At 61.4% G+C, this 16,412-nt stretch overlaps 1 protein-coding gene across 1 annotated transcript; it reads left to right on the top strand.

Moving 5' to 3' along the window:
• Window positions 1-324: 324 nt before the first annotated feature.
• CHTF18 (chromosome transmission fidelity factor 18) lies at window positions 325-16,255 on the top strand. Its single transcript, XM_040079204.2, has 22 exons — window positions 325-460; window positions 617-769; window positions 882-1,008; window positions 1,671-1,845; window positions 1,922-2,011; window positions 2,122-2,174; window positions 2,384-2,525; window positions 3,060-3,272; window positions 3,375-3,472; window positions 5,599-5,722; window positions 5,818-5,942; window positions 7,064-7,157; window positions 7,635-7,733; window positions 8,316-8,446; window positions 9,027-9,180; window positions 9,277-9,501; window positions 9,586-9,735; window positions 10,583-10,713; window positions 13,153-13,285; window positions 14,063-14,164; window positions 15,191-15,242; window positions 16,059-16,255. Exons 1-22 carry the CDS (start codon window positions 343-345, stop codon window positions 16,193-16,195), a joined length of 2,826 nt encoding a protein of 941 aa, XP_039935138.1. The 5' UTR covers window positions 325-342; the 3' UTR covers window positions 16,196-16,255.
• The last annotated feature ends 157 nt before the right edge of the window (window positions 16,256-16,412 follow it).

Genomic DNA, 16,412 nt, shown 5'->3' with positions numbered 1-16,412 from the left:
GTGACCGGGAGCAGGGCGGAGGTGACCCGCACTCTGCTGAGGGGCCCCGCGCAGCGCCCCCGCCGCCGCGGCCCCGCCCGCTCCCGCAGCGCCTTCCGGCAGCGCTCGCGCCGCGCCCAATCAGCACCCCTTCCGCCGCGCCCGCCGGCGCGCCGCGCCCAATCAGCGCCTCCTCCGACGCACCGTCCCGCGCGCCGCGCCCAATCAGCGCCCCCTCCGCCGCGCCCGCCCGCGGACCGCGCCCAATCAGCGCCTGGTCCGCCGCGTCCGCCCGCGCGCGCCGAGCCCAATCAGCGCCCGGCCCCGCGGCGCGCGCGGGAGGAAGCGCGGCGGGCGCGGTCCATGGCGGGCGCCGAGGATGTGCCCGAGGATGTGCTCCGGGATGTGCTCCAGGATGGAGCCGAGGATGGCTTCTACGAGCGCTTCGCCGCCGAGCTGGAGGTGCTGGCCGAGCTGGGAGGTGGGCGCTGCTGCGGCGCCGGCACGGGAGGCGGCGGAGGGAAGGATGGAGGAAGCGGGCGGACCGGACCGGACCGCGCTTTGCGCCCGCAACTTGTGCGCGCCCCGCCGCGGGTCCCCTCCGGTGACCGGCACCGTGGTCTGACCCCTCTTGCAGATGATCCATCCCCACCCGCCGGCCCCAAAACCTCCCGGTTCCGGGACAAGAGGCAGCCGCCGGTGGAGCCCGAACCCCCCGCGGGCACCGGAGGCAAGAAAAGGGAGCGGGACCGTGTCCCCGCCGTGTCCCCGCCGGCACACGAAGCCCGCAGTAGGTTTGGCCCGGTTCCCCGCGTGCTGCTGAGCCCCGAGCGGTGCCGGGCGCTGCAGCATCCCCCGGGTACCGCCGTGCGCCCGCGATGCTCTCTCTCCCCCTGCTCCAGCCCCGCGGCCGAAGCGGCAGCGCCTGGAAGCTGTGAAGAAGCTGGATTTCGATGCGGACCGTGAGCTGGCTCCGGATGTCTGCTGGGAGGGCGGCGCACAGGCGCCTCTGCCTCCCCACAGTACCAGGTCGGCCGCGCTGAGCCCCATTTTTAACCGCAGAGAGGAAAAGTGTTGGTGTATGAATCCCCCTGGGCTAAATCCACACGGGCCCAGGAGTGCCCAGAAACGTGAGGGTTGAATTAGCACCTTCAGAGAAAGTGTAATACATAACTCCACGCAGACGTGGGGGAGAAACACAAGTTTAATTTTAAATAAATAGAGGATTTTTGAGCGCCTTAAACAGGTAAGAGCTTGTGTCAGTAAGCAAGAAAAAGACCTAACACCTAGTTTAAAGTTCAGTGATGCTGTCTTTTGCGAAGTTAGTTAAATTCCAGCCGTAACAAAAACAACGTAGGCTCGCTGAAGCATTCCTGGGTGGAACAGATAAAAAATCCCTGCTACCTCTGCTCCTGGCTCCGGGAGCCCTGTGACTGTGCTCGTTTGATGTAAGGAAGGCTGTGGGGCAGGCAAGGCTCTAATTATTCATTTGTATTCCTCGTTAGCCTTGGCAAAGGCCGGGTCTGGAGGCCGGATGAGGACGTGCCGGGTCGTCCTGGCACTGTCTCCGTTAGGTGACCTGCGGCTGTCACACGTGGCTCTGATGTTCCCTGCAGGGCAAAACCCCCGGTCACCCTGCTCCCCCTGCGGAAAGGGCCCTTCCCCTGCTGAAGGAATTTGGTGTTTTCCAGCTCCAGCCACCCGGAGGTGAGTGGGGTGATCCCGCTGCAGACCACACCACCCCTGGAAAAGAGGAGGGTGCTGAGGAGACCGCCCGTGCTGGAGGATTACATCAACGTGACCTCCACCCGGGGCACCAGGGTCTTCCTGGTGCTCAGGGACGATCCCTGCGGGACGGGGCTGGAGGTGAGGAGGGCTCTGAGGGCGGGGTCGGCTCCTCCGTGGCCTCCAGGAGGGAGCTGTCCGTGCCCTGTCCCCGCAGATCCCGGATTCCCTGGGCTGGAACGCTCGCAGGCCGCTGCACTTGCTGGGGGTGCCTTTCTCCTACCTGAAGGAGCAGGTGGATGAGGAGGTACCGCGTCTCCCACGCCTTCCCCTCTGTCCCTGCCGCCCCTGCTGGCTCCCGAATTCCCCAGCCATGGACGGGGGGACGTCTCTGACCCCTCTCTCTTTGTGCCCAAGCGTCGCAGGCAGGTTCTGGAGGCGTCCCAGCAGCTGACAGAGATCATAAACAGGTGAGACCTTGGCGTGAAATCCCTCCCCAGTCCCCGCCACGCTGCCGGGTTTGCCTCCCAGCTGCTCACTCAGCGTCGGATTTTGGGGGTCCTGCAAGCAGAGGAACCTCTTCTGCCCTCATCACCCCCAGCTTGGGGGGGTCTGGGTGGAATTCCCGGCCTGCCCTGACTCCTGGGGCGCTTTGGGGTGAATGAATCCCATCCTGCAGCTGCCTGGGGAGCGAGGCCAGCGCCGAGAGCCCGGATCCCAGCATGGACACGGCTCCAGCGCCCGAGGAGGAGCCCGCAGCCCACTGCCTCTGGGTGGACAAGTTCACGCCCCGGCGCTACATCGAGCTGCTCAGTGACGATGTGAGGTGCTGGGACGAGGGGGGCTGGGCAGGGGTGGGCTCGGCACCTCTGCAGCTCCTCCTGAACGCCGTGGGATCGGGAATTCCCTTTGGGAGCGCTGCCTGGGGGGCTGTGTCTGTGCTGGGAGCAGTCCTGGGTCCCTGGGAGTGGGGATGGCAGGTTTTCATTGGAGCCTGTGGGTGTTCTGGCAAAAAAAAAACCCTATAAAATGTGACCAGAACAAGGCAAAAAAAAAAGTTACGGGGGGTTTTAGCTGGGAGTTGTTGACTGTTTTGAATTTTTGGGGGGATATTAGGAGTTTTGTAGGGAATTGGACGTGCTGGGAGAGGCTGAGAGTGCTGAGCTGAGCCAGCAGGGGTGGGGCTGATGTGACTTTTCCAGGCTTTTCCCCGGGGGATGGGGGCTGAGCTGGGAAGGGAAGCGTTCCCACCTGGGTGGTGCCAGCTGGAGCCCCCAGCAGCCTCCTCCACGGAGGAGGGCTTTCCTGTGCCCTCAGCTGGACTTTCCCCAGGTTCCACGGGTTTTCCCCTGCAGTACACCAACCGCTGCCTGCTGAAGTGGCTCAAGCTGTGGGACACGGTGGTGTTCGGCAAGGACAGGGCTGGCAAGAGGCCCAAGCCCGGCCCTGCAGCCCATGCCCAGCTCGGCCATCCCAAGGAACATCCCAGCAAGTGGAAAACCAAGGTCCAGCTCACCGAGGAGATCCTGGAGGCCGAGCTGGACCAGCACAAGAGACCCAAGTACAAGGTGGGCGGGAGGGGAGCGTCCCTGTGGTGTCACCGGCTGAGCAGCGGCCTTGTCCCCTCCGTGGAGGAGCCCTCCAGGGGTGACCTCCCCTGTGTGCCACAGGTGGCCCTGCTCTGCGGCCCCCCTGGGCTGGGCAAGACCACGCTGGCACACGTCATCGCCAGGCACGCGGGGTACAACGCCGTGGAGATGAACGCCAGGTGAGCACGGGGTGCCGGGGGAGCACGGGGTGCCAGGGGAGCCCCAAGTGCCAGGTGAGCACGGGGTGCCAGGGGAGCCCCAAGTGCCGGGGGAGCCCCAAGTGCCGGGGGAGCCCCAAGTGCCGGGGGAGCCCGTGCCCTGCCCACAAACAGGGGCAGGTTTTGCTGTGGCAGAGGTGATGCTGGAGGTGATGGTATCCTGGGAATGAGGGTGTCCCAGGGGTGTCACAGTTCTGGAGGTGACACTGAACCGTGGATGTCATTGTCCCAGGGTTGTTACTGTCCCATGGGTGATGCTGTCCCATGGGTGAGAATGTCCCATGGATGACACTGTCCCAGGAGTGACACTGTCCCCCAGCTGATGCTGTTCTGGAGGTGTCGCTGTCCCAGGAGTGGCGCTGTCCCATGGATGACAATGTCCCATGGATGATACTGTCCCAGAGGTGTCACTGTCCCAGGGGTGTCGCTGTCCCAGGGGTGTCACTGTCCCAGAGGTGTCACTGTCCCATGGGTTACACTGTTCCAGGGGTGTCACTGTCCCAGAGGTGTCACTGTTCCAGGGGTGTCACTGTCCCAGAGGTGTCGCTGTCCCAGAGGTGTCACTGTCCCAGGGGTGTCACTGTCCCAGAGGTGTCGCTGTCCCAGGGGTGACGCTGTCCCAGAGGTGTCACTGTCCCATGGGTTACACTGTCCCAGGGGTGACGCTGTCCCAGGGGTGTCACTGTCCCAGGGGTGTCACTGTCCCAGAGGTGACGCTGTCCCAGAGGTGTCACTGTCCCAGGGGTGTCACTGTCCCAGAGGTGTCGCTGTCCCAGGGGTGTCGCTGTCCCAGAGGTGTCACTGTCCCAGAGGTGTCACTGTCCCAGAGGTGTCGCTGTCCCAGGGGTGTCACTGTCCCAGAGGTGATGCTGTCCCAGAGGTGTCACTGTCCCAGGGGTGTCACTGTCCCAGAGGTGTCACTGTCCCAGGGGTGTCGCTGTCCCAGGGGTGTCGCTGTCCCAGAGGTGTCACTGTCCCAGAGGTGTCACTGTCCCAGAGGTGTCGCTGTCCCAGGGGTGTCACTGTCCCAGAGGTGTCGCTGTCCCAGGGGTGTCACTGTCCCAGGGGTGTCACTGTCCCATGGATGACACTGTCCCAGAGGTGTCACTGTCCCAGAGGTGTCACTGTCCCAGGGGTGTCACTGTCCCAGAGATGTCACTGTCCCAGAGGTGTCACTGTCCCAGGGGTGTCACTGTCCCATGGGTTACACTGTCCCAGAGGTGTCACTGTCCCAGAGGTGTCACTGTCCCAGGGGTGTCGCTGTCCCAGAGGTGTCACTGTCCCAGAGGTGTCACTGTCCCAGAGGTGACGCTGTCCCAGGGGTGACGCTGTCCCAGAGGTGTCACTGTCCCAGGGGTGACGCTGTCCCAGAGGTGTCGCTGTTTCAGGGGTGTCACTGTCCCAGGGGTGTCACTGTCCCAGAGGTGTCGCTGTCCCAGAGGTGTCACTGTCCCAGAGGTGTCGCTGTCCCAGAGGTGTCACTGTCCCAGAGGTGTCGCTGTCCCAGGGGTGTCGCTGTCCCAGGGGTGTCGCTGTCCCAGAGGTGTCACTGTCCCAGAGGTGTCACTGTCCCAGGGGTGTCACTGTCCCAGAGATGTCACTGTCCCAGAGGTGACACTGTCCCAGGGGTGTCGCTGTCCCAGGGGTGTCACTGTCCCAGAGATGTCACTGTCCCAGAGGTGACACTGTCCCAGAAGTGTCACTGTCCCAGAAGTGTCACTGTCCCAGGGGTGTCACTGTCCCAGAGGTGTCACTGTCCCAGAGGTGTCGCTGTCCCAGAGGTGTCCCTGTCCCAGAGGTGTCACTGTCCCAGGGGTGTCACTGTCCCAGAGATGTCACTGTCCCAGAGGTGACACTGTCCCAGGGGTGTCACTGTCCCAGAGGTGTCACTGTCCCAGAGATGTCACTGTCCCAGGGGTGTCACTGTCCCAGAGGTGTCGCTGTCCCAGAGGTGTCACTGTCCCAGAGGTGTCACTGTCCCAGAGGTGTCGCTGTCCCAGAGGTGTCCCTGTCCCAGAGGTGTCACTGTCCCAGGGGTGTCACTGTCCCCCAGCTGATGCCGGCCGTGTCCCCGTGTCCCCCGGCAGTGACGACCGCAGCCCGGAGGTGTTCCGCGCCCGCATCGAAGCCGCCACCCAGATGCGCTCGGTGCTGGGCTCGCACGAGAGCCCCAACTGCCTCATCATCGACGAGATCGACGGCGCGCCCGCGGTGAGCGGGGGGCCCGCTCCCCTGCAGCCGGGGGGGCTCCAGCGCGGGGGGCTCCCCGGGCGGGAATCCATCCCTCCTGTCCCCGTTCCCCCCAGGCCTCCATCGATGTCCTGCTGGCCATCGTCCAGAGGAAGGAGGGCGAGGGCGAGGCGGGCGCGGGGCGGCGGCGGCGCGAGGGGGGGCTCCTGCTGCGCCCCATCATCTGCATCTGCAACGACCAGTGAGTGGCACCGGTCCTGGGGGGACGGGGACGGGGACGGGGACGGGGACGGGGACGCCCCGCGCTGCCCCACAGCTGCTGGTGGCGTGGGTGTCGGAGCGCAGCTCCTCCGGTCCTGGGCTTGGTTTGTGTCCCTCGGGATGAGAGGGGCTGCGGCGTGCCCGGGGAAGGGAAGGGAAGGGAAGGGAGCTGGGGAATTCCTGAGGGTGCTGGGAGTGGGGTTCAGGAGAAAATGGGGACCAGGAGGAATTTCAGGAGAAAAGGCCTGGAGGAAATGGGGATCAGGAGGAATTTCTTTAGGAATTTCAGGAGAAAAGGCCTGGAGAAAATGGGGATCAGGAGGAATTTCTGGAGGAATTTCAGGAGAAAAGGCCTGGAGAAAATGGGGACCAGGAGGAATTTTGGGAGGAATTTCAGGAGATAAGGCCTGGAGAAAACGGGGACCAGGAGGAATTTTGGGAGGAATTTCAGAAGAAAAGGCCTGGAGAAAATGGGGACCAGGAGGAATTTCTGGAGGAATTTCTGGAGGAATTTCAGGAGAAAAGGCCTGGAGAAAATGGGGACCAGGAGGAATTTTGGGAGGAATTTCAGGAGAAAAGGCCTGGAGAAAATGGGGACCAGGAGGAATTTTGGGAGGAATTTCAGGAGAAAAGGCCTGGAGAAAATGGGGACCAGGAGGAATTTCGGGAGAAATTTCTTTAGGAATTTCAGGAGAAAAGGCCTGGAGAAAACGGGGACCAGGAGGAATTTCTGCCTCTGCACAAGTCCCTGGCAGGAGGGGACAGCCGGGGGGGATTTGGGATCTGCTCCCAGGGAACAGGGACAGGAGGAGAGGGAACGGCCTCAGGCTGGGCCAGGGGAGGTTTAGATTGGAAAATTCCTTCATGGAAGGGCTGTCATGGAAAAGGCACTCAGGTATTGATGGGCCCGGGCTGCTCAGGGCAGGGCTGGAGTCCCCATCCCTGAGGGGATTTCTGTGGATGTGGCACTTGGGGACATCATTCCGCGGTGACGCGGCCGTGCTGGGGGAAGTGACTCTGGGAGGTTTTTCCCAGCCTAAATAACTCCAGGAGGAGCGGAATTCCCTGCTGGGCTGTCTCAGCCCCGTGCTCCCCTCACAGGTACGTGCCCGCGCTGCGCCCGCTCCGGCAGCAATCCTTCCTGCTCAGCTTCCCCCGCACCGCTCCCTCCCGCCTCGCCCAGCGCCTCGGCGAGGTCTGTGCCCCACTGTCCCCTCCCTGAGGGGCTGGCTGTCCCTGTCCCCTGTAACCTGAGCCCTGACTGTCCCTGTCCCCCGACTGTCCCTGTCCCCTGAGCCCTGGCTGTCCCTGTCCCCTCAGCCCTGGCTTTCCTTGTCCTCTCCCTGTCCCCTCCCTGTCCCCCTGAGGGTCTGGCTATTCCTGTCCCCTCCCTGTCCCTGATCCCTGATCCCTGTCCCCGTCCCCGTCCCCTCCCTGATCCCTGTCCCCGTCCCTGTCCCCTCCCTGTCCCTGTCCCTGATCCCTGTCCCCTCCCTGTCCGTGATCCCTGTCCCTGTCCCTGATCCCTGTCCCTGTCCCTGATCCCTGATCCCTGTCCCTGTCCCCTCCCTGATCCCTGTCCCCGTCCCTGTCCCCGTCCCTGTCCCTGTCCCTGTCCCTGTCCCTGTCCCCTCCCTGTCCCTGATCCCTGTCCCCGTCCCTGTCCCCGCAGATCGCTCTCCGGCAGGGGATGCGCGCTGACACGAGCGCGCTGCTGGCGCTCTGCGAGAAAACCGACAACGACATCCGCTCCTGCATCAACACCCTGCAGGTGCTGGGGACGCCGCAGGGCCCTGGGGACACGGGGAGGGCCCTGGGGGCATGGGGAGGGCCCTGGGGACACGGGAAGGGTCCTGGGGATGTGGGGAGGGCCTTGGGGACATGGGGATTGCTCTGGGGACACAGGGAGGGCCCTGGGGATGTGAGCATCGCGCTGGGGACATGGACGTGGCTTTGGGGACATGGGGATGGCCTTGGGGACAGTAGGATGACCTTGGGGACAACAGCAGGGCTCTGGGGACATGGGCATGGCTCTGGGGACACAAGGATGGCTGTCAGGACATGGGGATGGCTTTGGGGACATGGGGATGGCCCTGGGGACGTGGGGATGACTTGGGGGACATGGAGATGACCCTGGGGACAGCGGGATGGCCACCAGGACACGGCCATGGCCCTGGGGACACGCTCCTGCTGCAGCTGTGGGCTCACAGGGGGACAGAGGGGACAGAAGCCCCTTCCAGGCCGGTCCTGCGGCGTGGCCCTGTCCCCCGGGGTGCTCTCAGGAAGGGGGGGTGGCCGTGTCCGGCTCCCCCGGGGGTTTGGGGTCCCCTCCATGCCCTGGCTCCTGCCGCAGTTCCTGCACGGCCGAGGGCAGCGGGAGCTGAGCGTGCGGACGGTGCAGACCATGAGGATCGGCCTCAAGGACCACAACAAGGGGCTCTTCTCCCTCTGGCAGGAGATCTTCCAGCTGCCCAGGCCCCAGAGGTAGGAGGAGGTTTGGGGGTCTCTGGGGTGCTGGGGGGTGGTGCTCCCGTTCCCCAGAGGGGCTGTGGCTGTCCCTGGATCCCCGCAGGTGTTCAGGGCAGGCTGGGTGGGGTTTGGAGCCGTGCTCTGGGATTCCGTGACCTGCAGAGCTTGAGGGGGTTTGTGTCCGTCACGGAATCCTGGGATGGTTTGGGGTGGAAGGGACCTCAAAACCCATCCAGTGCCACCTCCTGCCATGCCAGGGACACTCCCCACTGTCCCAGGCTGCTCCAGGCCCCATCCAGCCTGGCCTTGGGCACTGCCAGGGGTCCAGGGGCAGCCGCAGCTGCTCTGGGAATCTGTGCCAGGGCCTGCCCACCCTCCCAGGGAATATTCCCTCCCAATATCCCCTCTAACCCTTTCCTCTCTCAGTTTAAAGCCATTCCAGGTGCTTTCTCACCACTCCACTCCCAATAATCCGGCGTTGGCGTTGCCCCCAGTCCAGTTTCCAAGGATCCAAACCGGTTCCTTGCTGGCCCCTCCAGCCCTGGGGGAAGCTCTTCAGCTCTTCCCCTCCTCCCTTCCCTCTGGGCTCCCCCAGGCACAGGATAGGAATGGATCCCTCTCTGCCAGCCCAGCTCCTGCTGGGGGACGAGGACCTGCCCCACGCCGGGGGCTTCAACTCCTCCTCCCAGCGCTTCCACCACATCCTGCACCTCTCCATCTCCTCGGGAGAGCAGGAGAAGCTGGCCCAGGTGAGAGCAGCCGCGGAGGGGCCGGAGCTGAGCTCGGGGCGGGGGTGAGCTGGGAACCCCGGCCAGGTGAGACCCGGCGGCCGCCCACCCTTGCAGGGGCTGTTCGAGAACTTCCTCAAGACCAGAGTGCGCGATTCCAGCCTGGGCTCCGTGTGCCTGGCCCTGGAGTGGCTCGGCTTCTCCGACCTGCTGGGCCGGGCCGTGCTGCAGGGCCAGAGCTTCCAGCTGCTGCGCTACCTGCCCTTCCTGCCCGTGGCTTTCCACCTGCTCTTCGCCTCCTCCTCCGTGCCCCGCCTGGCCTACCCCAGCAGCCAGCCCGAGGCAAGTCCTGCGGGGCGCGGGGACGGCGCTGGCGCCGCGGGGACGCCCTCCGAGGGTCTCTGAGGGTCCCCGTGCCGTCCCCAGGCCGTGGCCAAGCTGAGGCAGATGCAGAACCTGGTGCTGTCGGTGGTGTCGGGGATGGCGCCGGGCGTGCGGAGCCGTGCGGGGCAGCAGGCGCTGGTGCTGGAGGTGCTGTGCCTGCTGCTGGACATCATCGCCCCCAAACTGCGGCCCGTGAGTGTCCCTGGGTCTGCTGCAGCCCTGCCTGACTGCTGCCTCCCCTCTGCAGAGCCCATCCTGATCCACTGTCCCGGGTTTCTGTCCCCAAATCCACAGCTGCCTTCACTCTGCAGAACCCCCCCTGATCCATTGTCCCCAATCCACAGCTGCCTCCCCTCTGCAGAGCCCATCCTGATCCACTGTCCTGGGTTTCTGTCCCCAAATCCACAGCTGCCTCCCTTCTGCAGAGCCCATCCTGATCCACTCTCCCCAAATCCACAGCTGCCTCCCCTCTGCAGAGCCCATCCTGATCCACTCTCCCCAAATCCACAGCTGCCTCCCCTCTGCAGAACCCATCCTGATCCACTCTCCCCAAATCCACAGCTGCCTTCACTCTGCAGAACCCATCCTGACCTTGATCCACTGTCCCGGGTTTCTGTCCCCAAATCCACAGCTGCCTCCCCTCTGCAGAGCCTGCACTGATCCATTGTCCCCAAATCCACAGCTGCTTCCTCTCTGCAGAACCCATCCTGACCTTGATCCACTGTCCTGAGTTTCTGTCCCCAAATCCACAGCTGCCTCCCCTCTGCTGAGCCCACCCTGACCCTGACCTGCTCTCCTGGCATTCTGTCCCCAAACCCGTGGCCAGTGCAGGCGCTGGTGGTGGGAAATGGAGGTGCCCAACTCTTTGGAGGGCTTGTGAGCCCCACCTGAGCTGGGCTTGGCTGAGCAGGGCTTTGGGGAGCTCTCGGTCACGCCCAGGCAGGGCAGGGTGTGCGGTGCTCTGGGCAGGACGTGTGTCCCCGGGAGGGAGCTGAGCGCAACCCCCGGGCTGATTCGGGGCTCTGCTGTGCCCGGGCAGGTGAACACGCAGCTCTACAGCCCCAAGGAGAAGCAGCAGCTGGCTGAGCTCATCAGCACCATGCTCACCTACAACCTCAGCTACCTGCAGGAGCGCCTGCCCGAGGGCCAGTACGTCTTCAGGCTGGACCCGTGAGTGCCGGGGCCGGGCGTGGGGCTGGCGGGCAGAGCCCTGTTTCTGTCCCATCTGGGGTGCCGGTTGTTTCTGCCCACTCAGGGACGGCAGTAGTCACGGGCTCCTTTTTAGGAGCTTAAATTCCCCGGCATTCAGGTGGTTTTAGAGTTCTGGCCCTCTGCAAAGCTCTGTGCCAAACGCAGGAAAAGACGGAGTCTTCAAGGTTACATGCTTCGTTTATTAGTTCTTATCTTACAATTTTCTCAGTGTCCAAAAGATGTTTGCCGCGGCTCGGACATCTGGTGACTCCTCCTGTCTCTGGGCTGTCCTTATCTTTTATACTAATTGCTACGTATTCTTTATTTACTATTTATTACCAATGTCTATCACTATTACTAAAAAGGTCATCTTTACTCTGACCCAATCCTCACTAACTACTTTGTGCCAACGTCACTGCAGAAATGGAGTGAGGGAACAAGAAGGAAGAAGAAGGAGACAACGCCCCAAATTCTCCATCTTGCCCCATTCACTTCAATGCCAAAAATCCCAAACCCACTGTTTTTTCACCCTGTGATGTACTAAACTACTATTTTTCACACTCTTGTGGCCTGCAATGCTTCCTGCAGTGCAAGAAGCCTCTCCCATGGACTGAAATCAAATCCAGTGTCTCTGAGCTCTGGGCTCTGGGCTGGGGTCCCAGACCCCCCTGCCCAGGTCCCTGACCCTCCAGGGCAGCCAAAGGAATGCCCTGGGCTCCCTGGGGGGATTCCCAGAGGAGCTCCGGCTGCTCCTGGATCCCTGGGAGCGTCCCAGGCCGGCCTGGAGCCGGTGGGAGGTGTCAGGGCTGGATGGTTTTGAGATCCCTCCCAACCCAAAGCGTTCCAGGATTCCGTGGTGGTTGTCAGGAAAAGATCTGGGACTTTTGGCTTTGCCCCATCCCCACAGTGGGATCTCCAGTGGGTTCCATCATTCCCTGGGGCTGGGATGGGATGGGATGGGAGGGGAAGGGAGGGGAGGGGAAGGGGAAGGGGAAGGGGAAGGGGAAGGGAAGGGGAAGGGGAAGGGAAGGGAAGGGAAGGGAAGGGAAGGGAAGGGAAGGGAAGGGAAGGGAAGGGAAGGGAAGGGAAGGGAAGGGAAGGGAAGGGAAGGGAAGGGAAGGGAAGGGAAGGGAAGGGAAGGGAAGGGAAGGGAGCAGCTGCCTCTGGATGTCACCTGCAGGGGCAGGACAGGGCTGCCCCACCCAGGGCGCCTGCCGAACAAATCTGATGTCGCCGGCAAAAGCCGGGGTTTATTTCTTTAAAGCTTTTTCAAGACAGCTGATTTCTGAATGGCTGCAGAGCCACCCGGCTCGGGGCTTTGCTCCTTTTGTTTCAGGGGAGATAACAGGGAATAAATAGTGGGTAAATAGTGGATAAGTTGTGGATAAAGAGCGGATATATAGTGAAAAAATAGTGGATATATAGTGAATAAATAGTCAATAAATAGTGGATAAATAGTGGATAAATAGTTAATAAATAGTGGATATATAGTGAATAAATGGTGGATAAATAGTGAATAAATAGTGGATAAATAGTAAATAAATAGTGGATATATAGTGAATAAATGGTGGATAAATAGTGAATAAATAGTGGATAAATAGTCAATAAATAGTGGATAAATAGTGGATAAATAGTCAATAAATAGTGGATAAATAGTGAATAAATAGTGGATAAATAGTGAATAAATAGTGGATAAATAGTGGATATATAGTGAATAAATAGTGGATAAATAGTAGATAAATAGTGGATATATAATGAATAAATAGTGGATAAATAGTGGATATATAGTGAATAAATAGTGGATAAATAGATAAATAGTGGATGTATAGTGAATAGATAGTGGATAAATAGTGGATATATAGTGGATAAATAGTGGATGTATAGTCAATAAATAGTGGATAAATAATGGATATATAGTGAATAAATAGGTGATAAATAGTGGATAAATAGTCAATAAATAGTGGATATATAGTGAATAAATAGTGGCTAAATAGTCAATAAATAGTGAGTAAACAGTGGATAAATATGAACTGTTGGAGCTGGCCGAGGGGCTGGTGCCTCCCCGCTGCTGGGGACACTGGAAGGAGCCTTGGCTCCGGCGCTGGTGCTCCAGCCGTGTTTAGGATGCGGCCGCTCTGCCGATCCCGAATCGCCCCTCCTGGCTGTGTTCCCTGCGCCTCGGGCTGGCTGTGCCCCTGGGATTTCCCTCCCAGGGCCACCTCCCGAGCGCAGAGCCGCTGCCGTCCCCTGCTTTCGCTTCCGAGCCGGGATTAAACCCCGCTAATCCCTCCCCTGGCGGGGGGAAACTGAGGCAGCCCGGCTGGAACGGCGCTGGGAGGGGCAGGGCAGCGGGGTGCACAGAGGTGCTGGGTTATTTTGGGGGGCGTCGGGGGTTGACTCCCGCTTTTCCCGCCGCAGGAACCTGGAGGCCGTGTGCCGCTTCCCGGCGCTGCCGGCGCGCAGGCAGCTCAGCTACCAGGCCAAGCAGCTCATCGCCAGGGAGATCGAGCTGGAGAAGATGAGGAGGGCAGAGGCACGGAGCCTGGGCCAGGTGGGAGCTCCCCAAATCCCTGCCGGGGCTGCGCCCCTGGAGGAGATCCCCCGGGGATGTGTTGTTTTCCCAAAAGCGGCTTTGGCCGGGCGAGTGGGAATCCGGGATTGACCCCGTGCGGCTGCAGCTGTTCCTGCGCGGCTGCAGGGCTGCAGGGCTCGGATTTTGGCAGGAATTCTGGAGGGAGGTGCAGCTTCGAGCTCTTCCGCTCCCCAGGCAGCGGGTGTGAGGAGCCGGGAGTTTTTTTGGGTGGGAGTTTTTGGCTGCTGTCGGTATGGGAGGTGAACTCTTCCCCGCCTCCCCTTCCCTGCCTGCGGCACTTCCCCAAGTCCCAAAGCCCCCAGGAGGAGCAGAGGTGGCTCTGCTGGCTCTCCTGGAGGCAGGAGAAGATGGGAAGATGGGTGGAAAAGGTGGAGAAATGTCCCTGGGTGATGCTGATGCCCGCCCTGCCCTGGTGCCAGCGGGATAATTAATCCCTGGGAGCCCCTTTGGAGCAGGAGAAGGGCTCCTGGGGGATGCGTGAGACAGAGAGAAGCCGCAAAAACACCTCTGGGGGCTCCTTGTTTACATGGTGTGAAATCCCAGGGGAAGGGGCTTCGGCCGGGGCTGATCCCACGGGGCAGAAAATGATGGAAAAAGCCTTTGGGATAATCCAATCCCGCCTGGCAGGAGGCAGGCAGGGCTGGGATGGGGGACAGGGGGTGACAGACGCTCTGTGCCCATCCCTGGAGCTCAGACACCCCAGCAGAGCCTGGCTGAGGCCTGTCCTCCCCTCAGGATCCCGGGAATGGCCTCGGGGACCAGCCAGGGGACACCGGGACCCCCGGCCAGCAGCAGCACCTGGAGCACAGCGTGAGGAGAGCAGCGGTGCGGGACAAGGTCTGGGCTCGATTCCTGCCCCAATTCCTGCCCAATTCCTGCCCCAATTCCTGCCCCAATTCCTCCCCAGTTCCTGCCCCAATTCCTCCCCAATTCCTCCCCAAATTCCTCCCCAATTCTTCCCCAATTCCTGCCCAATTCCTGCCCCAATTCCTCCCCAATTCCTCCCCAATTCCTGCCCCAATTCCTCCCCAATTCCTCCCCAATTCTTCCCCAATTCCTGCCCAATTCCTGCCCCAATTCCTCCCCAATTCCTCCCCAATTCCTGCCCCAATTCCTCCCCAATTCCTGCCCAATTCCTCTCCAATTCCTCCCCAATTCCTGCCCCAATTCCTCCCCAATTCCTGCCCAATTCCTCCCCAAATTCCTCCCCAATTCCTGCCCAATTCCTGCCCCAATTCCTGCTCAATTCCTGCCCAATTCCTCCCCAATTCCCACCAGCTCTTCCCTGAGCTGCCAGACCCACCCTGGCTCTGCTGGAATTTGGTTTTTTAGTGCAGTTTCCCAGCTCAGCTCCGGGTGTCCCGTGAACCCCATCGCTGGGTTTGGGATCACTTGGGTCTGGGTGACTCCTTGGATGTGTCCCGGGAAGTTTTCAGGGCTGGGGGAGGGAAGAGCTGTGGGAATTGGGGCTGAAATAGCCGAATTTGGGCTGAAATAGCCAAATTTGGGCTGAAATAGCCAAATTTGGGCTGAAATAGCCGAATTTGGTTTCTCTGGAAGGATCCCACCCCGGGCTCCAGGAGGAGCTGGGATCATTCCCTGGCACTGCCCCTCCCCAGGTTTCTCTGCCAGCCCTTTCCTGGCTGTAAAACCCCACCTGAGCCTCACATTTTTCCATCCCCCCCCAAAATTTGAATGCTGTTTGCATTCCCAGGCCCTTCCTGCAGGATTTGCATTTGCCTCCTCCGCTCAGGGGGGCCTTGGGGTGGCCGAGCCCTGCCCGGGGACGATCCTGCCCTCTTTTGTCCCTCTCTGAGCAGCAGCTGGAGCTGCCCCATTCCTGCTTTGTTCTGCTTCCCACAGCCTGAGGTGGATTTTTTCGGGAGGCCGCTGCAGCGGAAAGAGGCGGCCACGGGTGGGTGACACAGGGGACATGGGGTGGCCCTGGGTGGGTGACACAGGGGACATGGGGTGGCCCTGGGTGGGTGACACAGGGGACATGGGGTGGCCCTGGGTGGGAGGCACAGGGGACATGGGGTGGCCCTGGGTGGGTGACACAGGGGACATGGGGTGGCCCTGGGTGGGAGGCACAGGGGACATGGGGTGGCCCTGGGTGGGTGACACAGGGGACATGGGGTGGCCCTGGGTGGGTGACACAGGGGACATGGGGTGGCCCTGGGTGGGTGGCACAGGGGACATGGGGTGGCCCTGGGTGGGTGACAGAGGGGACATGGGGTGGCCCTGAGATCTGGGTGGGTGACACAGGGACAAGGTGGCCTCGGAACCGAGTGGGTGACACAGGGACAGGGTGGCACAGGGACAAAGCGGCCTCAGAACAGGGTGGGTGACACGTGGTGGCCCTGGCTGGGTGGCACAGGGACAGGGTGGCCTCAGAACTGGGTGAGTGGCACAGGGACAGGGTGGCCCCGGGTGCCACTGGGGCCTCTCCCCGTCGCCAGTGCAGCGCCAGAGGGGCTCCTGTCCCTCAGCCCCGTCCCCTGGGGACAGCAGCAGGGACAGCCAGAGCCCACCCCTTCTGGCAGGGAGTTCCCGTGGGCAAATCCAGGGATTCCTGCCCCACCCAGAGGGAATTTTGGGTGTTGGAGGCATTGTGGCCTCGGGGATTCGGGGTGAATCTGTGCCCTTCCCCAGACCTCCCCTCTCCAGGCAGGGCCCAGCCCATCGTTTTCGGGTTCCCTGCGGGGTTTGAGAGCGGATTTTCCTCCCGCAGCCCCTCCGGTTCCCAAGGAGGAATCCCTGGAGGCGCAGATGGGAAAGGCCGTGGGGAAGAGCGACGTCTGGTTCCGCTTCAACGAGGGCTTCTCCAACGCCGTCAGGAGGAACCTCTACATCAGGGACCTGCTCTAGCTGCAGGCAGCAGCTGGGGGTTGGCTTTCTAAAGCCCTGCACGCGGCTGTGTTTGTCATTACCCGCTTATTTTTGTTTAAAAAAACAAATAAATAAAACAAATCTGAAAAGAAATCGATAGGAGAAGCATTGCTCTGTTTATTTCAGTCATGAACCTCGGGGTGGCACATGGGTTTGCTGCCAGCTGATGTCCTAGAGCGTACAAAAGTATCTAAAA

Source organism: Hirundo rustica, chromosome 15, assembly GCF_015227805.2.
Source record: "Hirundo rustica isolate bHirRus1 chromosome 15, bHirRus1.pri.v3, whole genome shotgun sequence".
NCBI lineage: Eukaryota > Metazoa > Chordata > Aves > Passeriformes > Hirundinidae > Hirundo > Hirundo rustica.
The sequence above is the reverse complement of the archived record's forward strand: the minus strand, read 5'-3'. Positions and strand labels throughout refer to the sequence as shown.

Bases quoted from the DNA above. Each gene is read 5' to 3' on its own strand.
- CHTF18 (XM_040079204.2), top strand. From the start codon at position 343: ATGGCGGGCGCCGAGGATGTGCCCGAGGATGTGCTCCGGGATGTGCTC. The intron at 5,723-5,817 runs GTGAGCGGGGGG...CGTTCCCCCCAG, and splicing joins AGATCGACGGCGCGCCCGCG to GCCTCCATCGATGTCCTGCT. The intron at 13,286-14,062 runs GTGGGAGCTCCC...TCCTCCCCTCAG, and splicing joins AGGCACGGAGCCTGGGCCAG to GATCCCGGGAATGGCCTCGG.